Source organism: Struthio camelus, chromosome 1 (assembly GCF_040807025.1).
Source record: "Struthio camelus isolate bStrCam1 chromosome 1, bStrCam1.hap1, whole genome shotgun sequence".
Taxonomy (NCBI): Eukaryota; Metazoa; Chordata; class Aves; order Struthioniformes; family Struthionidae; genus Struthio; species Struthio camelus.
The window spans coordinates 77,085,349-77,108,624 of record NC_090942.1 but is presented as its reverse complement, the minus strand read 5'-3'; the positions used below and the strand labels follow the sequence as shown (position 1 = coordinate 77,108,624).

The 23,276-nt window shown below is 38.9% G+C and overlaps 2 protein-coding genes across 3 annotated transcripts in view; one reads left to right on the top strand and one right to left on the bottom strand.

The window, feature by feature from the left end:
• Nucleotides 1-3,185: 3,185 nt before the first annotated feature.
• On the bottom strand, nucleotides 3,186-17,413 carry FGFR1OP2 (FGFR1 oncogene partner 2). 2 transcript variants are annotated; one of them, XM_068950105.1, is made up of 6 exons: nucleotides 17,166-17,413; nucleotides 13,358-13,494; nucleotides 12,080-12,197; nucleotides 10,927-11,069; nucleotides 6,984-7,097; nucleotides 3,186-5,979 (listed from the first exon to the last, which is right to left on the bottom strand). In XM_068950105.1, exons 1-6 carry the CDS (start codon nucleotides 17,167-17,169, stop codon nucleotides 5,842-5,844), a joined length of 654 nt encoding a protein of 217 aa, XP_068806206.1. In that variant the 5' UTR covers nucleotides 17,170-17,413; the 3' UTR covers nucleotides 3,186-5,841. The 2 variants fall into 2 exon arrangements, with proteins under 2 accessions (XP_068806206.1, XP_009677085.2); XM_009678790.2 differs by lacking the exon at nucleotides 17,166-17,413 and adding an exon at nucleotides 16,655-17,067.
• Nucleotides 17,414-17,853: 440 nt separating this feature from the next.
• The window catches only part of INTS13 (integrator complex subunit 13), a 23,574-nt gene continuing 18,151 nt past the window's right edge, over nucleotides 17,854-23,276 (top strand). The window contains exons 1-4 of the mRNA XM_068950071.1: nucleotides 17,854-18,009; nucleotides 19,347-19,578; nucleotides 22,355-22,429; nucleotides 23,061-23,263. Of these exons, the coding sequence (XP_068806172.1) occupies nucleotides 19,354-19,578; nucleotides 22,355-22,429; nucleotides 23,061-23,263 (503 nt within the window). The 5' untranslated portion in view covers nucleotides 17,854-18,009; nucleotides 19,347-19,353. The remainder of the gene's footprint in view (nucleotides 18,010-19,346; nucleotides 19,579-22,354; nucleotides 22,430-23,060; nucleotides 23,264-23,276) is intronic.

Below are 23,276 nucleotides of genomic sequence, written 5' to 3'. Positions count from 1 at the left end.
TTGTATGCCAGCTGTTAAGAAGTACATGAAACCCATATTAGAGACTTCTGAGGAAATTTTGGCTTTCTTTAATGTTTTGCCATACATGAAATACTAGAGTAAGGTGTCAGACAGTTAATGTATTGCTCTCAGAGAGACAGAGCCTAACATATGCTGACTTGCTTGGTGAGTGTTACTTTGAGGCTGCTTTGTTTCCCTATCTCCAAGGCATTTAGGCATTGCCAAAACTGTATGTATTTTACTCAGCTACTGAGATTTATTGATAAATCCCTGCCTGTTTGCTTTGGGTCTTGTCAATACTCTGCTGGCTAGGTTAGGTTGTCCCCTCCCACATCTTTGATTAGCAGGTTTTGATGTTTCAGTCTTCATTAGAAACAATAGCTCAAATTAACATTTGTTGTTTCAAGTGGATGCTTGTTGATCATCAATATTTATTGATCTCAGACCTTGTCTGATAGCGCATAGCTATAGGCAGATAGCTGTCCCCATGTTTGAGCTTGCAAAGCATTGTACTTCCATGCATACTGGGATAAGTCAGCTTCAAAATAGAGCAATAAGTTAGCTAATTTTGGGAGTGAGAAGAGGTAACAATTGCGTGCAACTTGCCAGCCTGCCTCAAAACTGGGACCTCACAAGTCTACCTGTCAAAAAAGCACCTTTTTGCATTTTTCCAAGTTATAACTTAGTGTCTTCTGGTGTAATACCCAAATACCTAATGTGCTCAAAGAGCTGGATTAATTTTTTATCCTGAACTCTCTGGAATAAAAGAAGTCAAATACGTGGAGCAAAAAAGCACAGATAGTACATGTCATAGTAGGTACCTGCTGTTTGCCTAGCTAGTAATTTAAGGAGGTGCATACTATGATTCATTAAAAAAAAATGTTTTTCTCACTATGTTCCTGAGCCTATGCTATCAGAAAACTGTAACATCATCCTGCATTCATGACTATTTTGTATTGTTTAAGCTTCCAACAACTGAATTTTCAAAAACTTATGTTTTTTCACTGGTGAAATAGCCATCCTCAAGCATGTTTGTTATGATATCTTTAGTGGTGGGAACCTCATAGAGAAATTGCTCTTCCTTCTCCCATTCTTTAAAAAAAAAAAAAATCTTTAAAACTTCACCTTAACACAATGGAAATTTATTGCAGTGGTAGTTCTGTTCATGTCCCTTGCTTTGGTGTTCTCTACCTTATGGTTGAGGAGTATTGCTAACGTGCTTTTTCAGGACTAGAATTACAAAACGTTTCCCTCTTTCGTCAGGTTGAACAGTTGTTTAAGGTTTGCTTCTTCTAGATATCAGTTGATTTTTTTTTTCCTGAACTTCAGAAATAATGATGTTCTGTAACACAAGCGTGTGTCCATATTGGCTCCCACTAGGTAAGCTACAGCCTCAGAGCAAGCTTGGGGAATGGAGATGGCGACAGGAAGCATGAACATCAGTACCATTTCTCACACAAGCATTGAAATAGGCTTTGCAGCCCATTTTAGTGTATGGCAACTAAACAATTTTGTTTAAATTAGTACATGCTTCAGTCTTTAGTGTGAATTTTAACTGTGCTGGAAACAAGAGAAGAAATAAGTGTGACAGGCCGAAGGTGAGGCTGGATGTGAACTACATCTTTACCAGGTATGTGCTCATGATAAATCACAGTTCTGAGGTGCACATGGTTCTCCCAGTACAACTTACTCTTCCAGAATGCTAAGTTCAGCAAATGCTGACATGTTATATAGCATCTAGTTTTCTGCTCCTTACAAATAACAACATGTTAGTTTGTTGTGTGGTGCTGGTTTGGGGATGTATGCAGGAGAGAGTACATATATTCATCTAGGACAGTAAGAGATGATTTTGTTTGCATGCCAAGTTAAAGGGAATCTCTCTGAGAAAGTACTTTCCATTATAATCATGCAGCCTGCTGGCCAGCTTTTTGACACCTAATGACTAAAAATTATTTCCACTTCAGCTTGTTGCTTTTTCCTCTTGTGGGAGTATGTAGCTCGATGTTGCTTCCAGAGCTTGTTTTACAAACAGCACGATGTTGAAAAGGCTGGTAAAGAAGTCACCTATGCTTAAAATTTATTGCTGTACTACATTCCTTTACTTCTGTCTTCTTATGATTTCTTTAGCTCTTCTGACTTATCCCCCTCACTGTGCACAGCTTGTCATGCTGTGACTGATACTGTTTCCTGGTAATGAATTTAACAATCTCTTATCACAAGATGCCCCAGATACTCAGACGTCAATATCTGCAGAAAGAACAAATGCATGTTTTGCACATACATGCAAGATAAAGCAATTGATTTTTTTTTCTTAAATCAGCAAAAGTTCTTTTAAAATGTCACATTTACCAACTAAAAGTGAAGGCTCCCTAAGCCAATGTCTTATTTTGGATCGCTACAAAGTGATACCAGTAAACATAATTCTGCATGAAAACAGTGACACTAGCCCTGCATTTTAACGTAATCTTATAATCCAATGTGTATGTTAGAAAGGCCAAAGCTATTTAAAACTTCAATTGTACAAAATGGCCCAATTTAATTTAGATTCAAGCTGGCCTTCAGTTTTACCTTAGCTGGGTAGCTGCAGCCTGCTTTTTGATGACTGGACATTTATTACCTATTCGTAAACAAGCAAGCGATGACTTTGAAAGCAAGTTTCTCTTGTAAGAAATCATGGAGAAGAGGATAAAGTATTACCTTTTCAGTTTATAAATCTAAGCCACTGACATTCTCATTTACACATCACAGAGTGAAGAACCCAGAGCTTGAACCAAGTCAAAGTGACTTTTTTAGTCTTGAAGAAAAAAAACCCCTAACTGTCGTATCCTATCTGCATGAAAACATCTTTTGACTCTAAAACTCAAAACCCAGTGGGCTGTTTTTGTTTATTCATGCTGCTCCGCTGTATTAGCAAATAATTCCAGTGGTTCATTTGAAAGATGAATAACTACTTGCAAGATGTGATTAATTTGGTAGTTTTCCAAGAGCAAGTGAAAACTTAACAGAAGACTTTTTTTTTCCTTTTCATACAGAGCAACATAGAGAAAAGCACTAGAAATAGGCCTGTCTGCCTTAAAGTATAAAGAGAAGCTGAGTGAAAGGCAGAGACAAAACGGTGTCTTTATTTCCCTATATGTTACTAACAAGGCTCATTTCCGAACCAGTACTTGGATCATGAAGACATCCAAATTTTCAGTCAACTTTATTGATAAAATAAGTTTACTGTACAGTACACAATTGTAGACATAAATTCTTTTCAAGCCATCAGCATTACAAAAATAACAGGTATGCAATGAAAAATAGTCACTCCACACAATGTGAAGGTTTTTTAAAATCCTAAAGCAATCAGGGTCGGGGAATGAAAGGAGAGACGTATCAAACGTGAAGACTAGGAGTAGATAAATTAAGTCACATTTTTTAAATTTACAAAAATAAACACTAATCAAGCATTATTTCATAATAGAGCCACCTTAAAGAACTGCCACAGACTAACAACCCTTCTCTGCTATACAACTCTGGAGATTGCATTTGAAAGACAAACCAGAAAGTCAGTCATAAAACTGCATTCAGCACAGAACGGATATGTCTTTGATACCACTCAATGGCTGAAAGGACACTTAAAACAAACAAACTAGAAAAACCCTTAAATTGAAAACAAAATTTCACTTAGGTTTGCAAGAACAAAACACATTCCTCTAGAAAAAGATGTCACTTCTGATAAATCACCAGCTTGCAGGCTGGAGTAGAAATGCAAAATCTAAATTATATCAGCGTTAGGAAAGTTTTACAGGTAGTAATAGCAGACAAGTAGATTTTGTGCTTAAGCTAGAATGTTCCCCAAAAATTTTCCCAAGATGTTTTAGCAAGTTTGGAAAGGGTTAAAGGACAAGGTTTAAGGCAAGGTTTTTTCATGTGCATGAATGGCCTCAATATATTCTTAAACCTAGAAACAAGCCAAGATTCTTTGGAAGAAGTAGCAGTCTCTCTAATTGTAAAAATTGCTGGAAAAATTTGGAGAGCTTGATTTACAGCTGTCCTTTCTGAGGTCTTATTACAATGTGATGCATTTCCTGACACATGCATCAGTTCATCAAAAAACTCGCATTTACTACCTCCATTAAATACTCCTCTTTCCCCCTCCCCTTCGCTTGTTTCTCTTAAAAGCACTATAGGAAGAGGGGGGAGGGGGCAATTAACAGCACCAGAACAAAACTGTTAACGCTCCCTCTGAATTAGTTCACGGGAGCTTAAAATTCAGTCTTTCTTAGACCTTGTGGTATATTTATCTTGAACCTAAGGAAGTTATACTGAGTCAAAGGAAGTTATATTTAAAACTGACACACTTAAAAATTGCTTGATGCTTAATCCGTCTCTGTATTGTTGCAACTGAAAATCAAATTTGATTAAATGAAAATTAATTTCAGAGAAAGATTCCAACTCATTTTGCTAAGTGAGTCATTAAACAGCCAAAATGTTTACCTATGGATGTCACTCGCGCATCTACAATTTTACGTTGTTGAAAGCTTTCACTACCCTTCTTGGCAAATACATTCCTAGTTGAATAACATGCTGGAGGAAAAGTGATGATATACATCAGTTTTAGTTAGGAATGTTCTTGCTGCCTTGAACAAGGAACAGAAGTAGCCTGACAAACAAAAGCCAAATATAAACAATTTCAGCATCTCTTTACTGTAAACCTGTCTCGTGTAGCACTTTTTAGTATTTGCACATGATAAAAGCTACGACTTTATCAATGGTGCCAACTCCTTTTCTCTTCCGCAGGTATTTCAAGATTAAAAACGAGCAGTCTACTGTCACTATAGCATATTGAAACTTCTCCTAGTGAAAACATAATATGCACCTGAAACTTACCAAATAGTCTTCAAGAAGATTTTTAGGTACTTATTCAAGAGAAATTAATAGTATTGATGATGGTGGGCACCCAGGAGCTTCTGCTTCCTTCCCCCAAATACCTTTCTGCTGCTGCACTTTGGGTGTTTTGAAATTGCTGTTTCCAAGTTAGGAAGTTTGGGCAGACAATTGGAGATGAAACTGATGGAACTAATGTGATTCTTTACCTACAGAGAACTGAGCTTGGTTTTCTCTGAAAGGGAACAGTTAGGGCAGAATTATACTATACTACCTGTGTTCCAGAAAGCAATAAAGAACAGAATGGGAGCAGCTCTTCTGATGTTTTGAAAATAGTTAAGTATAGGTATTCTAAAGAATCCCATTCAATGTTTTTAAAAATATACTGAATAATGGCAAAAGCATTGCTTATGTCTCTGCATTTGAATAGGATACCTTGTGGCTAACTAAACAGGAATCCTTACGTTTTGTGTTGCAATGCATACTCTTTCCATTAAAGAAGTTTAGTCGCAAAATGCCAATTCAAAAAAATACTTATTAAAAAAAGAAAATGTAATGTGGATAGTGCACAAAGCATGCTAATTGTTACGACGTGAGCCAGAGAGATCTGACTTTAAGTCTCGCCTTTGTAATATCATAGCTGCATTGAAATTTTGTATGAGCAGAAGTTTATATAAACTAAGTCAAATTTTGGCATTTTTCTGTTAAATGACTTCATATAAAAATAATTCCCAATTCAGTAAGTGCATTAATCCATTTCCTATTGAAGTTAGATCTATGACAATTAATCTATCACTAGGTTTTTTGTAGAATACCGATTTCAATTTATTTCACATAGTATAAAATCCACTAAGCTGAAGTTTAAGACGCATTAGCTTGCTGGTGCCCTATTCAGTAACAAGTGCTTGACAAGTGACCCCTGATACTCCATTTGTAAAGTGTGCAATTGAAGCTTTCTGGCTTTCGTAGTCTTTAGCTTTTCCTCAGGCTCAAATCACTGCTTGTTACTAATCCTGACAGAGATGTACTCTCTGATGCATCTTCTTTCTTGAGGTTCAGGAATGATTCTCTAGTTATCTGAAGAATTTCTCTCAAGCCTTTGTTTTCTTGCTATAACCAGAGAAAGAAAAGGCATTTAAAAGAACTACAAAAAGAAGATAACTGCATTAGTAATCTCCCTTCCACTCCATGCCTGTACATGAGGAATAAAATTGGGATTTGCAGACAGGTAGCTTTATGTTATATTTTAGAATTAAGCACATAGATTTCTGAATCTCTTGCTCTATTGAATGGGCGTTAAGCATCAAAAAAAAAAAAAAAGACAGTTATACAAGGATGGATAAGGACAGGTTAAATGACTTCACATACTGCATTTAAAACAAAACAACTTCTTTCTATACACATTGTCCCATAATGAACTGCTTTTATAGCATTTGATGAAAAAGCAATAGCATTGACCCTGCAGTGTTAAATAACTGAGTCAAATTGCCTAAAAATCACAAAAGTATAGAAGTGATTTTAAAAGCCGAGGATATGGACATATTTATTTGCATCCTAATTTCTTAGTCATTAGGATGAATTTGTATAATTTTCTTGCTTTTTGCTACACTCAGACTTCAACAAAGAGAAAGCTTAATCTATATAATCACTGATTTCTAGGGAAGAAGTGTAACCTATGCACAACTTTGATAGAATAGGCTACAATGAGAAAGTAAAACTTAATAGTCCACTCAACAAGGGAAGCGTAACAAAATAGCAACGTGAGCGAATGATACAGTAACTCCAAGAAGACATAGTAGCTCCCTATGACTAATTTTGATAATATTTGCTCCCTCGCTAAGAGATAAACAAAATCTTTGAGAGATCTAAAGTAAGCTTTAAAGCTTTTGTGAACATTTGCATTTAGTGGTAACCTGTTCCTCCAAACGCCAAAACAAAAAACAGACCAAAAGCTTCCCTGCTTTGAGGGCTGTATCCTAAATTGTATGTTACCATACTGTTTTCCTTTAAAATACGACAGTAGTCACTTCTCAGCATTTAATATTTGGAGAAGGCGAGGGGAATGGGAAGGTGGATCACTACGTGTGCCACTGCTGTTTTGATTTCATACTTACTTCAAGCTGAATGATACGTTCCTGCTCTTTACAGCCATGCTTTTCATCAATTTCAATGGCTTTTCTCATTACTGCTGCCATTTCTGTAATTTGGTCCACATGCACTTGCAGTTCCTAAGCCATAAAAAAAAAAAAGACAGCTTTAGTAATATATTTTCTGCACTATTTATTAAAAGTAAGTGAAGCATTAAATGTGCATTCTAACACTGTGCCACTTAATAAAAATAGGAAGACAGATCTAAACTTGTGAAATAAAACAAGCTCTCTGTAACTTTATAGCATGAGCAACCACTGTGGTTCTTTTTATCCAAACAAAATCTCTTTCGTCACATAAGGTTTCCTTTCGAGAAGTTTTTTTTTTGAAGCTTACATGTCTGTCTTTAGTTTATGACTTTGAGTCTGTTCAAAATATGCTGTAACATTACCCACATCAGTGATGACTTCTGCAAAGGTAAGCGTGTGCTTGCTCTGGCAAGAACTTCCTGTATTGCAGGAGCTGATTTCTATCATTTTGTATATGCAGAAAGAATAAATTAATCTAAGAACAGCAGTGTATTGTTCTTTCCATCTGAGAGCTGATCCCAAGGCTGGTACAGTAGCCAGTGCCAGCCCGCAGGTAAGCATTTCTCTCTTGAAAGTAAGCTAAAAGACCAGGTAAAGTGATCATCCCTCCTATGCCGTATATTAGGAAACTCAGTTTCCACTTTCTTTTTGGATATGTACTTCCACTTAAATCCACTTCTAATTCCAGCTTATCTAGGATCTGCACTCCAGAGATCCTTGTCCTTGCTGAACTGCACGAATGACCCTTGTCTCCTGACTGCCTATTAGTTAATGGTGGAAGGGTACTTTCCTATTATAACTAAGTAACTACCACATCTCACTGATAGATTCAGGAAGGAAGAAAAAAGCAGAGTATTTTGGTTTGCTCTTGTCCTGTTCCACTGCCAGGAGTAGGATGATAGGAACTATTAGCATAGGCATAATAGCCTTAGGAAGGAAGATAGTTTTACGTGATCTTCCCTGCTTACAGTGAACTGATCTCTTACCTGGACCTTGTTGGCTCAGGTGATACCTTCTTTTCACACTGGCCAACCTACCAATAGGAAATGCTGAAAGGATCTCTACTTCTTTTCCCTTAAAGTTCTAGATAAAGAGCGTGTACCTTTGGGACTCCCTGCTGTTCTGTTGAGCAATTTTAATGGTATTTCCAGAAACTTTTAATTTTCCTTCCCTTAACTTGTTTTTTATTCCAATTCTGCTATCATGCTAGCCTGACCGTGTCTGATCTGACCTTTGGACCAAATTCACAGCAGTTACTAACTAATATCAGGAAGAGTAGAAGAGTAGGACAGAAATCTGCTATTTCTACTGAAGAGCAGTATAGATTAAAGTTAAATCCCACCTTTAAGTTACGAGTCTGACTGGACATCCATACCTCTAGCAGATGATCAACTTGCCTTTAAACTACAAGAAACTATTAAACTATCATCAAAAACTACCTCACTTGGAATCATAAACAGTGACTGACCAAAAAAAACCCGTCATTAAAAATGAATGTCCCCCCCCTTTCCGCCTTTCCTCTCTGCCGCTTCAACGGCTGATGCTATGGTTTAGCTGTTGAAGTATCTTACTCTCCACTGAGAGCATGGCAAAAAGTAACTTGCATAAATCTCATTATTTTCTTCTCAAAGTTTCCAGTGAAGGCGATTACATAAAACATTTTTTCAATGAAAGATAATTTTTGGCAGGATTTTAAAGGGATATATTTGGCACTTAAATAAACAATCAACAGCGGTAAGAGAACAAGCTGCAAGGAAGTATCTAAGTTGTGAAAGAGTTATGGTTTCTAGATATACTGCGGTCTTCACTACTTTCTGTTTGGTACCCTATGAGGCCTTTTGATCGATACGATCTTCCAGAGGCTGTTCCAATGTCGTTAATGAGAGAACAGGTGCTAACACAAAACTGTGGCTTCTACTCTGGAAGCTAGACGTGTAAAAATTACATGCTGTGACATGAAACACTGCAGTGAAGGCATTTCTTTACGAATACGGCCTCAATGTCTGCAAACACTTTTTATGTATCTCTCCTTTTTATTTGCCATATATTGGTTGTTTTCTGAAGAAAAAAAAATCCATGCTTTTAGGCCTTATTTCAGTTGAGCAGACTCAAACAGTGCACTTAGCTCAAGGTCATTACTACTAACCCAAACACTTTCGGATACAGACAACACTGCTAAAAAAATTGTTGTTCTGTTTAAAGGAGGAGACTGTTGATTTGCAGAAATCAATGTGTTAAATAATCTTTTGTAAACAGGCACCCAAGCTGATAGCTGCCACTTGAGAAAACAGTGATTTTTTGTAACAGCGAGATTAATTTTTTAGGTGTCATGGATTTTTTTAGGTAACATGAGAAATGTTTAAAGAGTGCTTCAAGGCTGCCTAATATTACTGAATGTGAAGACTGATCAAAAGTATAAATAATGAAATTCCAGAAATTCTGAGTGTCAGGATAAGAATTTAAATCCTCTTCATCAGGCATTCTTGTGGAATCGGGTTTAACCAAAATGTTGAAGCTTAGATCTCCTGATTTAAATAATATTGTTCAGCGTACCTTTTATCCCAAGTTTTTATCCACAAAAGTGTTCCTAATTGCAATTTCTAAGTCCATTTCAGGATTAAATACCATTTTACTCTCTTGTCTTGGTACCAAAGCTCCTCCTGAGGCTGCACGGTGTGTTATTCTATGTGCAAAGGTAACTTCTTTAGAAAGGGGTATTATGAATTTTTAGGAGCTTATGTTGAAAATATAGTTCTAATCCTGTAAATTCTTTCATGTTAATCTGAGTGGTTCCATTTATTTCAGTAGCACTAATTACGTGCATATGAATTTGTAAGGAAATAAGAAAGTATGCATTGCATGAAAAATCTTAAGCTTTGTTTACCTAGTGTCCAGATCCTAACGCTGCTTTGCAGACCTGATTTTGCTGAGGATAAATATGATTAAACACTTAGAACTACAGTTTGTCTACACAGTTACACTGCTTTCTGAAAACTGCAAATCATTTAAAATGTAATAATAATACCTTGTTAGAAAGCGCAAACTTAAATCTGTTAATGACCTGTAAACATCAAAATTATTTTTATGACAATATAAGTAGAAAGTTGAAGCTATTTATCAAGGCTATAAAAATATAGGCTAACCTTCTCTGCAGCTGTTGAATACTCATATACACCTGACTCATGATAGGTTAGGAAAACATTACTTAATAGCAATTTCCTTTTCTAGTTTTCAAAAGCCATAAGAACGTCACCTAATCCCAGCAACTTTCCCACCATTCAAGCATTTCAAGCTGATCTGGATGCTACTTAGCAACTTTGATCAGCACTGAAGCAAGAATCATGGGTGGAAGCAGGAAAGAAGAGCAATGTACATCCAGTTAGTTATTCAATATTCAAAAGGGTTTTAAAGATGTTTTTTTTTTAAAGTTAAGATATTTAGGGAAAAAACATTGAATATTGACTTTAAAAACCTTGCCGTCCCACTCTTTCTCATAAGCACAGGTTCACTAGTTATTTATTGGTATCAAAGGCGAAAGTTAAAGACAGTCCAAACGTATGAGTATTACTAAAATCTATAGTATCTGGAAGTATAATAGAGCAGAGTTGCTTTAAAGACTTACACAAAAGAAAAGCAAATTAAGGTATAGTAATGAATTACTCATTGACAGATGCTTAAATAGATCAGCAGCTAGTAAGGTTAACTTACTAGACTGATTAAGCTTCCTGTTCATGCTTCACAGACTACATTGTAAAAATTAGAACTTGTTAGTACAATGATATAAAAACTGAGACAAAATAAGCATTGTATTGATCCATTACAAACTAATTTAAGTCTTAACTAAAAAAAAAAAAAACAGGAAACCAAAATAATTTATTACCTTGGAATGTTGCTCTTTTAACTTCATTATTATACTTGGATCATCCTTCTTGCTCGCCATAAGCAACCTGAACATCTGTTCTCTGTACTTGCTCATGATGAGTTCCAAAGCAGACTGATGTTCTTCAAGAGATGTGCGTAGTTCTACCAACATAATTTTAAATTCATAAATGTTTAACTGGAACAAAATGCAAAAATCCTTCAGCCTGAGAAAACTGAAATAAGCCATTAATTGAGTGCCCCAACTTCTTGCACCATAAAATCTACATAGTCTCTGTAAATGTCTTCAGTGATGACTGCACTGGGAAAATTCTTGTTTGGTCAGAAACAGAGGCTCTTTTGTTAATATGACTTCAGCTGTTTCAGCTGGAGTAAGCCATTTTGACAATCAGCTGAGGAGCTTTACTCTGGACACTTCAAGCAACACTGTATGTAAGCTGGAAAGAAGCTTACAGATCTGTTTTAATCTGCAACTTTGTGAAATAAAAATTGATAAAATGCCTGTGTTCAAAACATACCAAGTCTTGCTTAGGACTTATTAAAGGACTAAAATACTCTTGAGTCTTCATCAGTTAAAATTTTCCAAAGCAGAGCCTTCCATGCAGCAAACTCAAAAGACAAAGAAAAAAAGAAGAATAGAAAACAGCTCTTTAAGCCTGCTCTTTGGATTTGTTCATGCTTCACAAAAGGACAAAATTCCTGAGATGAGACAAGATTCATATGAATCAAGATCATCGACTCCTTTGCTGAATATTACTGTTAGAATGCCCAGTGAATTCTAGGAGGAGAGTCTTATACTGCAGCTAGACTGCTCCTAAATTAGTTACTTTTTAGCAATGGGAAAACATGTTTCCAAACAGATACCTATATTGAAGAAGTAAATTTATTTATCTCGAGACTGGTACTGAACTTCAGGATAGGGACCAAAAAACTCATCTTCCAAAACTCTGATCTTTTTTCCATTAATCATAGTCCTAGTGGTTGTCATTAAGACTCTATTACAATTAAATTACATAAAGACCAGTTAAACTAACAAAGATTAGAAGAAAAAACAAATCTCGTAGAGAAGCACTCTACAATCAATGGTACAACTCTCGCTGATTCCAACGGTGCAGGTTGGGAGCTTGAAAATTGACAGAATATTCAAGCTTTACCTTTATTCTCCTGTTGCAATTCCCTAATCTGTCTGTTTTCCTGCTGGATACCCATCACTAACGTAGACCGAGGACGATGTCTTGCTACTTCATTAAGCTCTTGAATTTCTTCTTGGTACTAGTCATTAAAAACAAAAAGTACATCAGTTGATGAAGGCAAGCATTACTCAGCAAGTCAGCAAGAATCCGTTCTAATGTCAGTCAAAGTTTGTAACCAGCAAGATGATGCTTATTTTTAAATGATTCCTTTTTAAAAATAAACCATATTCTTATGCCTGAAGGTTTTGCTAACTTACCACCTTTTACAGATACAAAAGTATTACCTTTGTTTTAAAACAAGCTGAATACTTCAGATTTACAATGTGTGCATGATTCAATCTTCAATGACTTGATGGTGAATTTGGCCTGCATTAAGTCATTAAAACTGATACATATACAGCAAAAAGAAACCATGAGGCATTAAATTCTAGATATTTATTACGATGGCTTTCCAATACCTTAAACCACAAGGCTGTATGGGACCAAGTCACATGGACGCATTCATGTGCCACTGTACCTGAATGAATGAATCCTTCCTCTCCTCAAGAGGATAAATTTGACACCCTCTGTTTAAAGCCATGAGGACTGTGCATGACTAATTTTACAGGCATATTAACATGTCCCAGGCTGTATTAAAATGACGAGATGAACTTCCAGATGGAAAGATAGTAGAGAGCTTTGTGTTCTTCCAGAAGTTCTCTAGTGAAAATCAAACTCAACCTAACAATTATCCCTTGGATAGTTTTAACACCAGAACAGAAATAATCACCCTGCTCACAAATAGGCTATTCTGAAACAACAGATGACAGTGAAAAGGTAAAATATTCTGAACAGAAGAAAGCATGACAGGACGTCTATATGATTAATTCTGCATGTCTACATGCATGCATGTAGAATAAAACAAGTAGTAATTCACAGAGAGCAGAACACAAGACACTGCGCATGGGTTTGTAGAATAGTCTATCAACCCCATTTCTAGCAGTGTTCTTCAGATAAATACTAGTTTTCAAAAGTCAAGCTAGTCACAAACAAGTAACTTGTTCACAGGATCAAACTAAATATATAAACAACCTATTTTGAGATCATAGTCACACCTGCAATGAGAATATTTAGTACAGTTTAAAAGGATGTATCAAATAACAGACTGATTCTACATTGTGTTGTAGCACACAAGAATGATTTTAAATGATGTGTTTCGAGGTTGTTTTTAATAGAGTAAACAAACATTGAAAAACAAACCTGTTTCATTGCTTCCACCCGCTTGTTAAGAGCTGTAGTCTGTTCAATAAGAGCTTCTGCAGCGTTGTCATGTTCCCTTAGCCGTTCCACCAGCGCTTTCGCATCTGCTAGGGCTTTCTCAATTGTGCAACTCATTTCTAAAGATCAGAAATGTATTATTTTTCATAAAAGCACCTGTTTGTTATATAGTAGAACTACTATTTAGTGGTGTGTGTGTGTGTGTGTGTGTGTGTAAAAATTTATCTTTTATTCTGAAGCAGCTGAACGCATCCTTTCCCTCTTCCCTGTATAAACAGAAATATCCAAACATTTTAGAATTTTGTCTTTTAGGAGCAGGAAAACCTATTCCCAAACCTAAGGCTTGCCTACTTTTAAATTGCTGTTAAGGCCATATATTAGAGCAAGAAAATGAAAGTAAACTTTGTGATGTGAGAACAGTACTGATCAACATATTATGAAGAATAAACATGGGACTACTGGACAGATAAAACCGAGTAGTATATGGAGTCTTTCTGTAACTAGCAGAAAGAAAAATGTGTTACTGAATAATGAAGTAGTTAATGTGCCCTCCTACCTGTCAGACACGCTTCTTAAGGTGGCATCAAGATATTTTAGAAGTGTAGATCCAGCATAAAGGAGAATGCTAATAGACTAGAATGGGCTGCAAGATTCTGAGGAATTAAAGCAGCACAGAGGGAAAAACTAAAACTGACAGAGTAGAAAAAAATTACACAGGAAATGTTTAGCGAGTCAAAAGCCTATGTTCTATTTATAGCTAAAACTGAACACAAACATCACTCCATGGGATGAATTTTTAAAATATGTAAAGTTTTCAACAGTATAGAGCAAGCCAACAGCTTAGTTAAAGAACAAACAAACAAAAAAACCAGACTTAAAATACCAGTCTTCTAATTGCAGTAGGTGTTAGCAGAAATCATCTATAGCTAAAATTGCAAAATGTTTGTACATACTAGCATTTTCAAAATGCTGGCCTTGACATTTAGATGTTCTCATATTCATTCTTGGTAGGTTAAGTTTCAAGGCCAAGATTCTTAAAGGGAAAAGACAAATTTGAAGACTGAAAAAAACTCACATTTTTTTCTACTGAAATGGAAATCTGCTGATACTCTTTAGAACAGTTCTTTAACAGTAAGATAGCAATGCTAGAGGCCTATCAGAATCACAGGTCTTATTAAAAGTAAGGCTGGATAGTTGTTTCTAGAAAATTTCTAAGCTACTGCAAGAATCACCTAAATCCCTTTCTTAGCCTGGACATTTGCTAAAGGATTTCTGTAAGCATAAGAGGTCAGTGAGCCACTGAACTACAGGAAAAAAATTCACTCTGAGTTGGTTTTCTAACTTCCTCAGGCACCTTTACAAACCATAGCCTAGTATCTTTAAGCCAAGCTTAATGAAATCTCCACATTTTCCCCAGCTGACGTTCTCCCACTGCCTCAGGTAAGTAGTGAAAATAAGGATATTTCAAATGAAGGAAATTTCACCACTCCACTGACAGATTAAGGGACATACCAAGACCATCCTACCTTCATGCATTAACGTGTGTGTGGAAACTAAGACAGATGGCAAGAGAGGTTGGCATGTTCTTCCTCACGAGCGTTTGTGCATCCCAGAACATTCTTCAAGATCTAAACTTTTCAGATCAAATTATCAACCAAAGCATTTTAATTTCATCAATGGGGTTAGATGCTCCCTCTGCTTTAATACAAAAGCATTCAGTTTACTTTTTCTAAGTAGAATTGTCTTTTAGGGACCCTACCATCACAGAGAGTATGAGCCTTGTTTACTCACAAAGAAGCTTCAGTAAGTGAGCTTCCTTTATAAATGGAGCACAACTGTTTAAAATTGTTTTGTGTGATTCATGTATTACTGAAAGTATCAGCATTTTGACACATACAGTTAATTCACAGAGTTAATTCCTTCCTATTATAAAATAAAGTTTTCATTGTGACTTCCCTATGATGTATTTATGCATGTGAGGTATCAATCAAGTTCTTCAGCAGACTGGTGTATTATCACAGGTAGTTGATTTACTGACTATGGTTTAGCAGTTTGAGCTCTTTTTAATATTATGAAGAAAGGACTCATACTGCACAGTTTCTAAGGATCTGCTTTTTTTGCTTCTCATTTCTCATTCCAAATTTGGGCTCATGTTCTTTCCGGACTACAAAAATAAGGTATCGCAGATAATGACCCAGCCATGGTAGCTGTCCAAGCTGTTAGAGAAATTGATTTAATCAGATCCATAATTCAGGAGAATTTGGAGAACAGTCTTTAACTCGATTCACTGGTCATGAATTCTCCAGCTAGTCTAAACAAAGCCCCTCAGACCTCCCCATGAACTCAGAATAATTTTTGCACTCAGTCTACACTGGAGTTAATACCTCTGGTAATTTGTATGCATCAATAGCATTTTTAAATGCAGTAGATATTCACCCTTCTCTGCACTTAATCATTTTGACCAACATACACAAGATCACAAGAGGCCTGTTTGTAGCAAAGCCACTTGGGTTCGTTTTCACAGAGAAGGAGTTAGGGAAGATACATATGCACCTTGGGTGAAATGCAGCCACGCAAATTCACCATTACAGTGCGTGCAGAAGCTTTAACAGGCCAGATACCATTTCCTGTTCTCATGTAGGATTTGTACCTCAAAAAGGGGAATCATTATTTGTAACAGAATAATTTATAGTGGTTCCAAATCTTGAGTAGGATGCCACTGGCCCTAATCCCTGGAATTTAAAATTCTAATTGCTCATTTGTCTGCTATTAAGAACAAAATGCTTTCTTATCCTAAAATAGATGTGACTCTGTAATTTAATCTGAACATCTGGAAACAAACCAAGGTATCAGTTGCATTTGAGCCAAACAAATCCTCATAGTATATTGATTTGTTTATAAGCATGAGGACTACAGTAGGTAAGGTTTATGACTCCTGCACCCCGCCCAAGAAGAGGTGTCTAGCTGCAAGTATATTTGTTAGTCTGCAATCTTATAAATACAGCTGTGTCAACAGGTAGCAAGAGCAACAGCTCAAAACAGCACAGCAATACTGCAACCTACATACTCATTTCCTGTCGCTTCCTGCCATTTACTAATTGCTTTCGTTATCTAATTTGGCTGCCTTAAAAAAAAAAAACACACAAAAACCCCCAAAATAAAGACTGTATACAGCTATAACCTTCCTCTATTTTTCTGTATCTTCTTCCTTTTACATCATCATTGAAAACTCCCCTTTTCCCCATGGCTTAAATTTTCAGTTGTTCTCTCTTCTGTTACCAGTTTTGTAACGCTGCACGACCCTGCAGTTTGTAACAGTCTCACGCAGGATGCAGACGGCCATGACTGCCATCTACGCGAGAGGAGAGCCCCACGAGCCGAGCGGGCACCATCACCGCTGCCAGCACCCTACAGTAAAACAGCTCCAGCCCTTGAACGATGCCGTGGCTGCAGCGCGGTGATATAAACGGCAGCTCCGCGCATCGCGTCGCGTCGCGTCCCGGCCCGCTCGGGGAGGCACCGGCGCGGCGCGGCGCGACGCGGCCGCCTCCTCCCGCCCCAGCGCCGCCAGGACGGATGCCGAGGCGCGCTGAGTCAGGACTGTCGCGACGCCCGCGCGTATCGTGGCACCGTGTGGGGAAGGAAGGCGACGAGACGGCGCCCCGCGCGCGCACCACTGCCCCCCCTCCCCTGACCCTTGGGCTCGCCCCTCCCCCCCCCCGCCCTCCGCCCGGCAACGGCCGCAACGGCCGCCCGCCCAACTGCCGCCTCCTCGCCGCGCGCCACTCACTCATGACCGGCGGCTCCGGCAGCGCCCGGCGCCGGGGTGAAACCCCGACGGGCCGCCGCGCTCTCCAACGGCGGCGGGAAGCGGCGGGCGAGAGCCGGGGCCAAGCGCGATCCCCGCCAGGGGGCGGGGCGACGGCCGCCCCGGCTACCTGTCAGCGGCACCGGGCGAGCGCCGCCGCCGCCGCCGCCGCCGGCTCTCGCGAGAGGACGCGGCGCCTCTCGCGAGAACCCCACCGCCCGCGGCACCTCCCGCCGGGCGGTGACACTTCTCATTGGCTACCGGCGCGGCGGCGGCGGCGCCGCTGCTGCTGAAGCCCCGCCCGCTCGGCGCAGGTCTCGCGAGAGCTGTCAGCGTCGCGCGGCGCCGCAGTCTGGCGGCGGGCGGGGGAGGGGGTCATGGCGGGTGCGTGAGCCCGGCGCGGCGCCGGGGCGGCCGGGCCGGGCCGGGCTGGGCTGAGCGGGGGCCCGCAGGGAGGGGGCGCTCCCCCCGCCAGCGCTGGGGGAGCCGTTAGGCCAGCGGCGTAAGTGGCCGCGCGGGGGGCTCGGGGCCTCCGGGGTGGGCGGAGCGGGGGGGGCTGCGGCCGCTTCTCCCACCCCCGCGGGCGGCGGGCGCGCAGGCAGGAGCTGGGCCCCGCGCTCGCCGCGGAGCCGGCGGCGGAGGGAGGCGAGGCCGAGGCGGCGGGCGGAGGGGCATGGAGGCCGCCCGGCCGCAGGCGGCCGCGCCAGGCCCCGTCTAGAGCGGCCCGCGGGGGCCCTCCCTCCTCCCCGGAGCGAGCCCGCGGCAGGGCCCGGGCGCGGCGCGGAGCAGGCCCGGCACCGCCGCACCACCGGAGGAGCCGGCCCAGGTAAGAGACCTCCCGCCGCCCGGGCTCCGCTCTGTGCTGGCGTGTCCCTGCCGCCTGGGGGCGCTTGGCGACTCCTCGCGGGCCCCGGGGCGAGGGGCCTGGCGCCTGCCGGGACGCAGCTGTGTCCCCCGGCCGAGCCGAGGGGGGCAGGCACCGGGGAGGGGGTGCGGAGCAGGGTGCTGCCGCCGTCGGCTCGAGTTGGGGGCAGCCCGGCTATTTTCTCAATTTTTTTTTTCAAGGAGTCTGATATCTTGTTTTTGCATAGTCCGTTGTCACTCAGCAGTAATAAATAATAATAAATAATAAAAAAATTTTTGTCTTTAAATACTAAAAACGATACAGCCAAACCCAAAGGCGAGGTGAACTTGAAAGAAAGACACCTACAAACGCTGCGCTAAGATCTATTTTCATATGTAGTGTGTGTCCCCAAATAATAATGTCTGTCCAGAACATGGCGCCCAGATTCTTTAGTGACCTCAGAAGTATTTCTTCCTGTGATGTGATGTGAAAGGAAAACCCAGTCTGTAGGTGTGAAGCAGGAAAACACACCACACTTTGCTGCAGAGTTCTCGGGGTTCACAGTTGGAAAGCATACAAGGGGTGTTTCTGTGAGTCTTGTTAGACAAGAAGTATTGGTGCTATAGTAATTTAAGATCTGGTCTTTGTATCAATGAGAGGTTAACATAGGAATGCAAATACTCATTTTTTAAAAAAGGATAACTAGTGTTATCTAGCAAAGTGAAGTCTAAATTCTAAGTAAAAATCTACCAAAAAGCATGTTGCTTTGGCATCTATATAGGCTAATCCACGAAGGATTTCTTTTTCTGTGCCTTGTTTTAAGAAATAAGTTTTAAATAGCAAGCAGGTTCTGTACTTTTGTATTCTTAAATGTTTCATTTAATTAGGGAAGGGGGAAAGGGTAACATTGTTCATCGTTATTGGCTTTTCAACAGTTTACATTCATATTTTATTTTCTGTTTTTTTTTTTTTTTTTTCTCCTGAGGAAAACTAGTGTCTTCCTGGGTAGAAATCTCGTATATTAAATATAAGGACTGAAGAGAGCTCTAGGGAATATTTTTGTCTCCATGCAAATAAATAGGTTCTTTCAGTGAATATATTTCCTTTTTTTTTTTTTAGAGGCTTTACACATAGTTTTATAGTAGTTAATGAATGTAATATGATCTAAATAATGTAAGAGAAACCTCTTTAAAAGCTTGTGTATTCTACTGTTCTATTAAGATACTTTTATGCAATGTAAATTGTGTAGTGAGCTTTACTGTGTTTTTTTTTTTTGCCTTATACATTTTCTTACTAATTTTAACATCTATTTATTTCAGGAAGAAAATGAAAATCTTTTCTGAGTCTCATAAAACTGTTTTTGTTGTGGATCACTGCCCATATATGGCAGAATCCTGTAGACAACATGTTGAATTTGATATGTTAGTAAAGAATCGGACCCAAGGAATTATACCTCTAGCACCCATATCAAAATCACTATGGACCTGTTCAGTGGAATCATCCATGGAGTACTGTAGAATAATGTATGATATTTTTCCTTTCAAAAAACTGGTAAGTTCTAGCAATACTTTGCAGGTAATACTTCATAGTACAGGGATGTTTTCCCATTTTAATGAGCTGTTTTATTATCTTTAGCTGTTGTATTAAGAGGTGAAATATAATTTATTATATAAAAATATCTTTGAGCTGTTGATTAAGTTTATAGCTTTTATAAAGAGTTTGAATAGTAAATGAATCCTTTTACATATTTGTTTTTGGGACATTTAATCATCTTAGTATCACGCAGTGCTTGGTTGCAAAATATGGGGAGAGGAGCTTTAAGGTAGTGTATAAATTGATTATTGTGTTCTCATGCTCTTTAAATTTACAAAAGCTTGAGTGAGGTATTGTTTTAAATCAAATTTTGGTTCTAAACACACCTGGTAGTGCTACCTGTGTTTTTCATTGCTAACTTTGAAGGAATGCGGGGCTGTAGGAAGTGGTAGGAACTGTCTGAAACTACCAGTTTGAAAAAGCGGGAGAGCTTCCTGGCACCCAGTTTCTTCTATAAAAGAATATTTCTTTCCCTCCTGTAGGCATCTACATGACTTCTTGTTGATCTGTGTTAGACAAGAATCACTTAATGAGTAACAAGCTAACTTAAAAAGCAAAACTGATGGAATGATTAAGGATACTGATATTTGTTGAGGGATACTTGACTGACATAGACTGGAGCAGTGCATTAGTTTGCATCCCAATGTAGGGCTGATGGGGATTGTAGACAACAATGTCTTAAGACTTGATGTGGAAAACTGCCTTGTGTTAGATGATCTTTCTTCCTTTTGAGTCAGAAAAAATGCTATATCGGAAGGATGAATTTTGCTAGGCATATAGTTTTACTTACAGCAAAACTGTTGTTGTAAGCGTTTTCTTGGAAGAAAGTGGGAAGAGTTACAGCTTAAACTAGGAAGCGTTTCCAGAGTAGTATCATTTCCCTCTAAGTGTAAACTGACACAACTGCAATACCAAGGAAAGAAAATGTTTTTGATCTCTATAAATCATATGTACGCAAAACATAGCATTGGAAGAGCTTTCTTTGTTCTAAGTCCTCTCGCTCCTTTTTGGAGTTACGTTAGTATAATTTGGACCAAGCTACAAGGAACAAAACATATCATTTAGCCCCCTTATTTCTCTCGAAGATAAATGCCTGTTATGTGTGAGATCAGTTACTTCTGTGATGTGCGTGGAGAAACCTCCATCAACTTAGTGTTTAAACTCTAATCAGAACTTGTGCTTGGCATCCCATCAAGTTGTCGTGATCTGCTGTAGCAAACAGAACTTCTTACTTTTAGTAGTAGCTAAGCAGCAGCTCCTGAGTCTCTCTCTTTAATATATGTTTTTTTTGTGATGTACATACTTTAGCACATGGATGAGAGGGGAGACCTGTTTCTTTGGAACTTTGTAAGGGCTGTTATGGACTATGTTAGGTATCGTAAAATTCCTGGAGCGTAGAACATAGGAAAAGAAAGCCAATATAAATGATGTGATGCGCTGTTTTTACTGTTTCTCTAAGCTTCTCGCCTCTGAACAGGTACTTCACCGTTAACTGTCAAGTTACTGTTCTAGTTATGAAATAAGATGTCAAGTTTAAACAGACCAAAATTTATATTTCTCCAAGGAAAACAGTAATATAATAAGGGAGTACTGAAACAGGGAAACAGAGTAAGAATTGATTGATCACTTCTGGTTTTCTGATGCTCCAAACTTAGGGGAATCCTGGAATTAAAAAATTGCACCAGATCAGACTACTGATATAATTACTCTGATATTCAGTCTGTGGTGGCTGGCAGTGCTATTCCAGCATGCCTAGTCTGTTCTGTAACATTGCATTGTGAATTAGGCAACTAATCCTTGGTTCTCTAAGTCAGTCAGTCTTTCCTGATTACTGAGTAAATCGTTGTGCAATGTCCTAACTTTGGTTACCCTTAAAAAACATAGATGTTAAACCTGTGACAGTGCTACTGCTACAAACTAGTGATAATGGAATAGCAGCTGCGTCAGAGCAGCTGGGGAATAGGCACAGCACTAACAAGCAGCTCTGGTAGTTAGCAATTTGGTGCACATCAGCTGCACTGCCTTGATGGATTGCATGTCCCAGTCCTAAGACAGTATATGTTTAGCTTAAACTCCAGTTTAGAAGAATATCTAATCATATGATGGAGTCCCGTGATGGCATATATTAAGTGTATGCTTAACTGAATCAAATCATTTGGCTGAAGTGAAGTCTCTGTGATATGAAAAACTGAAATTGAAAGGGAAGGCATGTCTCCTTCCAACTCACTTTGGTAACTTGAGAACATATTCTGGTATCTGATGTTTATGATACCTAGCTAGATAGTTACCCCTGAGTTACCCTCTGAGATCTCCTGTGACAGAGTTTGCAAAATGAATTGCTGTATTGCAGCACTGGAATTTACTTTGCTTGGTAGATACTTTACTACCAGAAGTGTTACCAGACTATTGAAATCGATCCATAATATCTTGTAGCGCTAACTTGGTATAGAGGCGTGACTTAGTAACAGTTTACAAGCTTTAGAGTGAGTTGTTAAGCATGACTTTACTATGAAGGTACCTGAATATAGCAGGAGTAATGTCTTTGTATTTTTGTTATTGTCTTATTTGTTTTAGTTTGCCTTGTGAATATCAGTTAATTATAGCTGAATAAGGTGTAATTTATGTTAGTTTGGATTTAGGAAAGTAGCTGTAATTCGTGGCTATGATTGGCTGCTGTTATTCATTAATTTTTTTTCTTTTTTCTTTTCTTTTTTTTTTTGTTTGAACCTTTTAGGTGAATTTCATTGTGAGTGATTCTGGGGCTCATGTCTTGAATTCTTGGACCCAAGAAGATCAGAACTTGCAGGAGGTATGCTCTGTAGCTGTTCTTTTGTTTTGCAAGTCTAGTTTAATTTAATTATAGGATAAATAGTGACTTCTTATTATATTCAGTATGAAATTATTTTAGTGAATTAAAATGTCAGTAGATCTGGTCTGGAATGATTACGTTATTGGATTTTTAAAAATGCCCTATTGGGTTGCCCAAATAAGTTGGAGGCTTGATAATAGTTTACAAACTTTTTAAGCAGTAAATAAACAGTGTTTGTACCCTGTTTACTCTTGTCTTGTGTCAAAGCGGACAGTCATTTTCTGAAAAACTTAATGTGGGAAGGAACTGAATTTCCAAGTTTTCAGAAAACAAAAGCATCTGGCAATTAATAGTGTTAGTATTTCTGCTATAGTACATGTGCATATTATTTGTCAGTGAGCACTGAAAGTATAGTAAATGACTTGCAAAAGGAGAATTTAGAGTTGAATATTTTCCAAAAGGCTGGAAACTATCAACTTTTTTTTTTATTGCTCCGTTTGCTTTTCTGCCAGCAGTATTAATTTGTATATTGAATAAGTTACAGCTGTAAGTTTTCTCTTAACGGATCACTTTAACAAATGACTGATATTTTATTTTTGAAAGTTATTTTTATTTCTTTCTTTTTAACTAGCTGATGGCAGCATTAGCAGCTGTTGGGCCACCTAATCCTAGGGCAGATCCAGAATGCTGCAGCATACTTCATGGTCTGGTTGCAGCAGTAGAAGCACTCTGCAAAATTACAGAATACCAACATGAGGCTCGAACTATGCTCATGGAGAATGCGGAACGTGTTGGAAACAGAGGAAGAATAATCTGTATTACTAATGCAAAAAGGTGTGTATGAGAA

What these genes read in the sequence shown, in the direction of transcription:
- FGFR1OP2 (XM_009678790.2), bottom strand. Translation starts at nt 16,727, where the DNA reads ATGGCAGTCATGGCCGTCTGCATCCTGCGTGAGACTGTTACAAACTGC. An exon ending in GGGTGGAAGCAATGAAACAG is followed by an intron (nt 12,198 to 13,357) that starts GTTTGTTTTTCA and finishes TTTAATGACTAG; the next exon opens with TACCAAGAAGAAATTCAAGA. An exon ending in AACGTATCATTCAGCTTGAA is followed by an intron (nt 5,980 to 6,983) that starts GTAAGTATGAAA and finishes CTCTGGTTATAG; the next exon opens with CAAGAAAACAAAGGCTTGAG.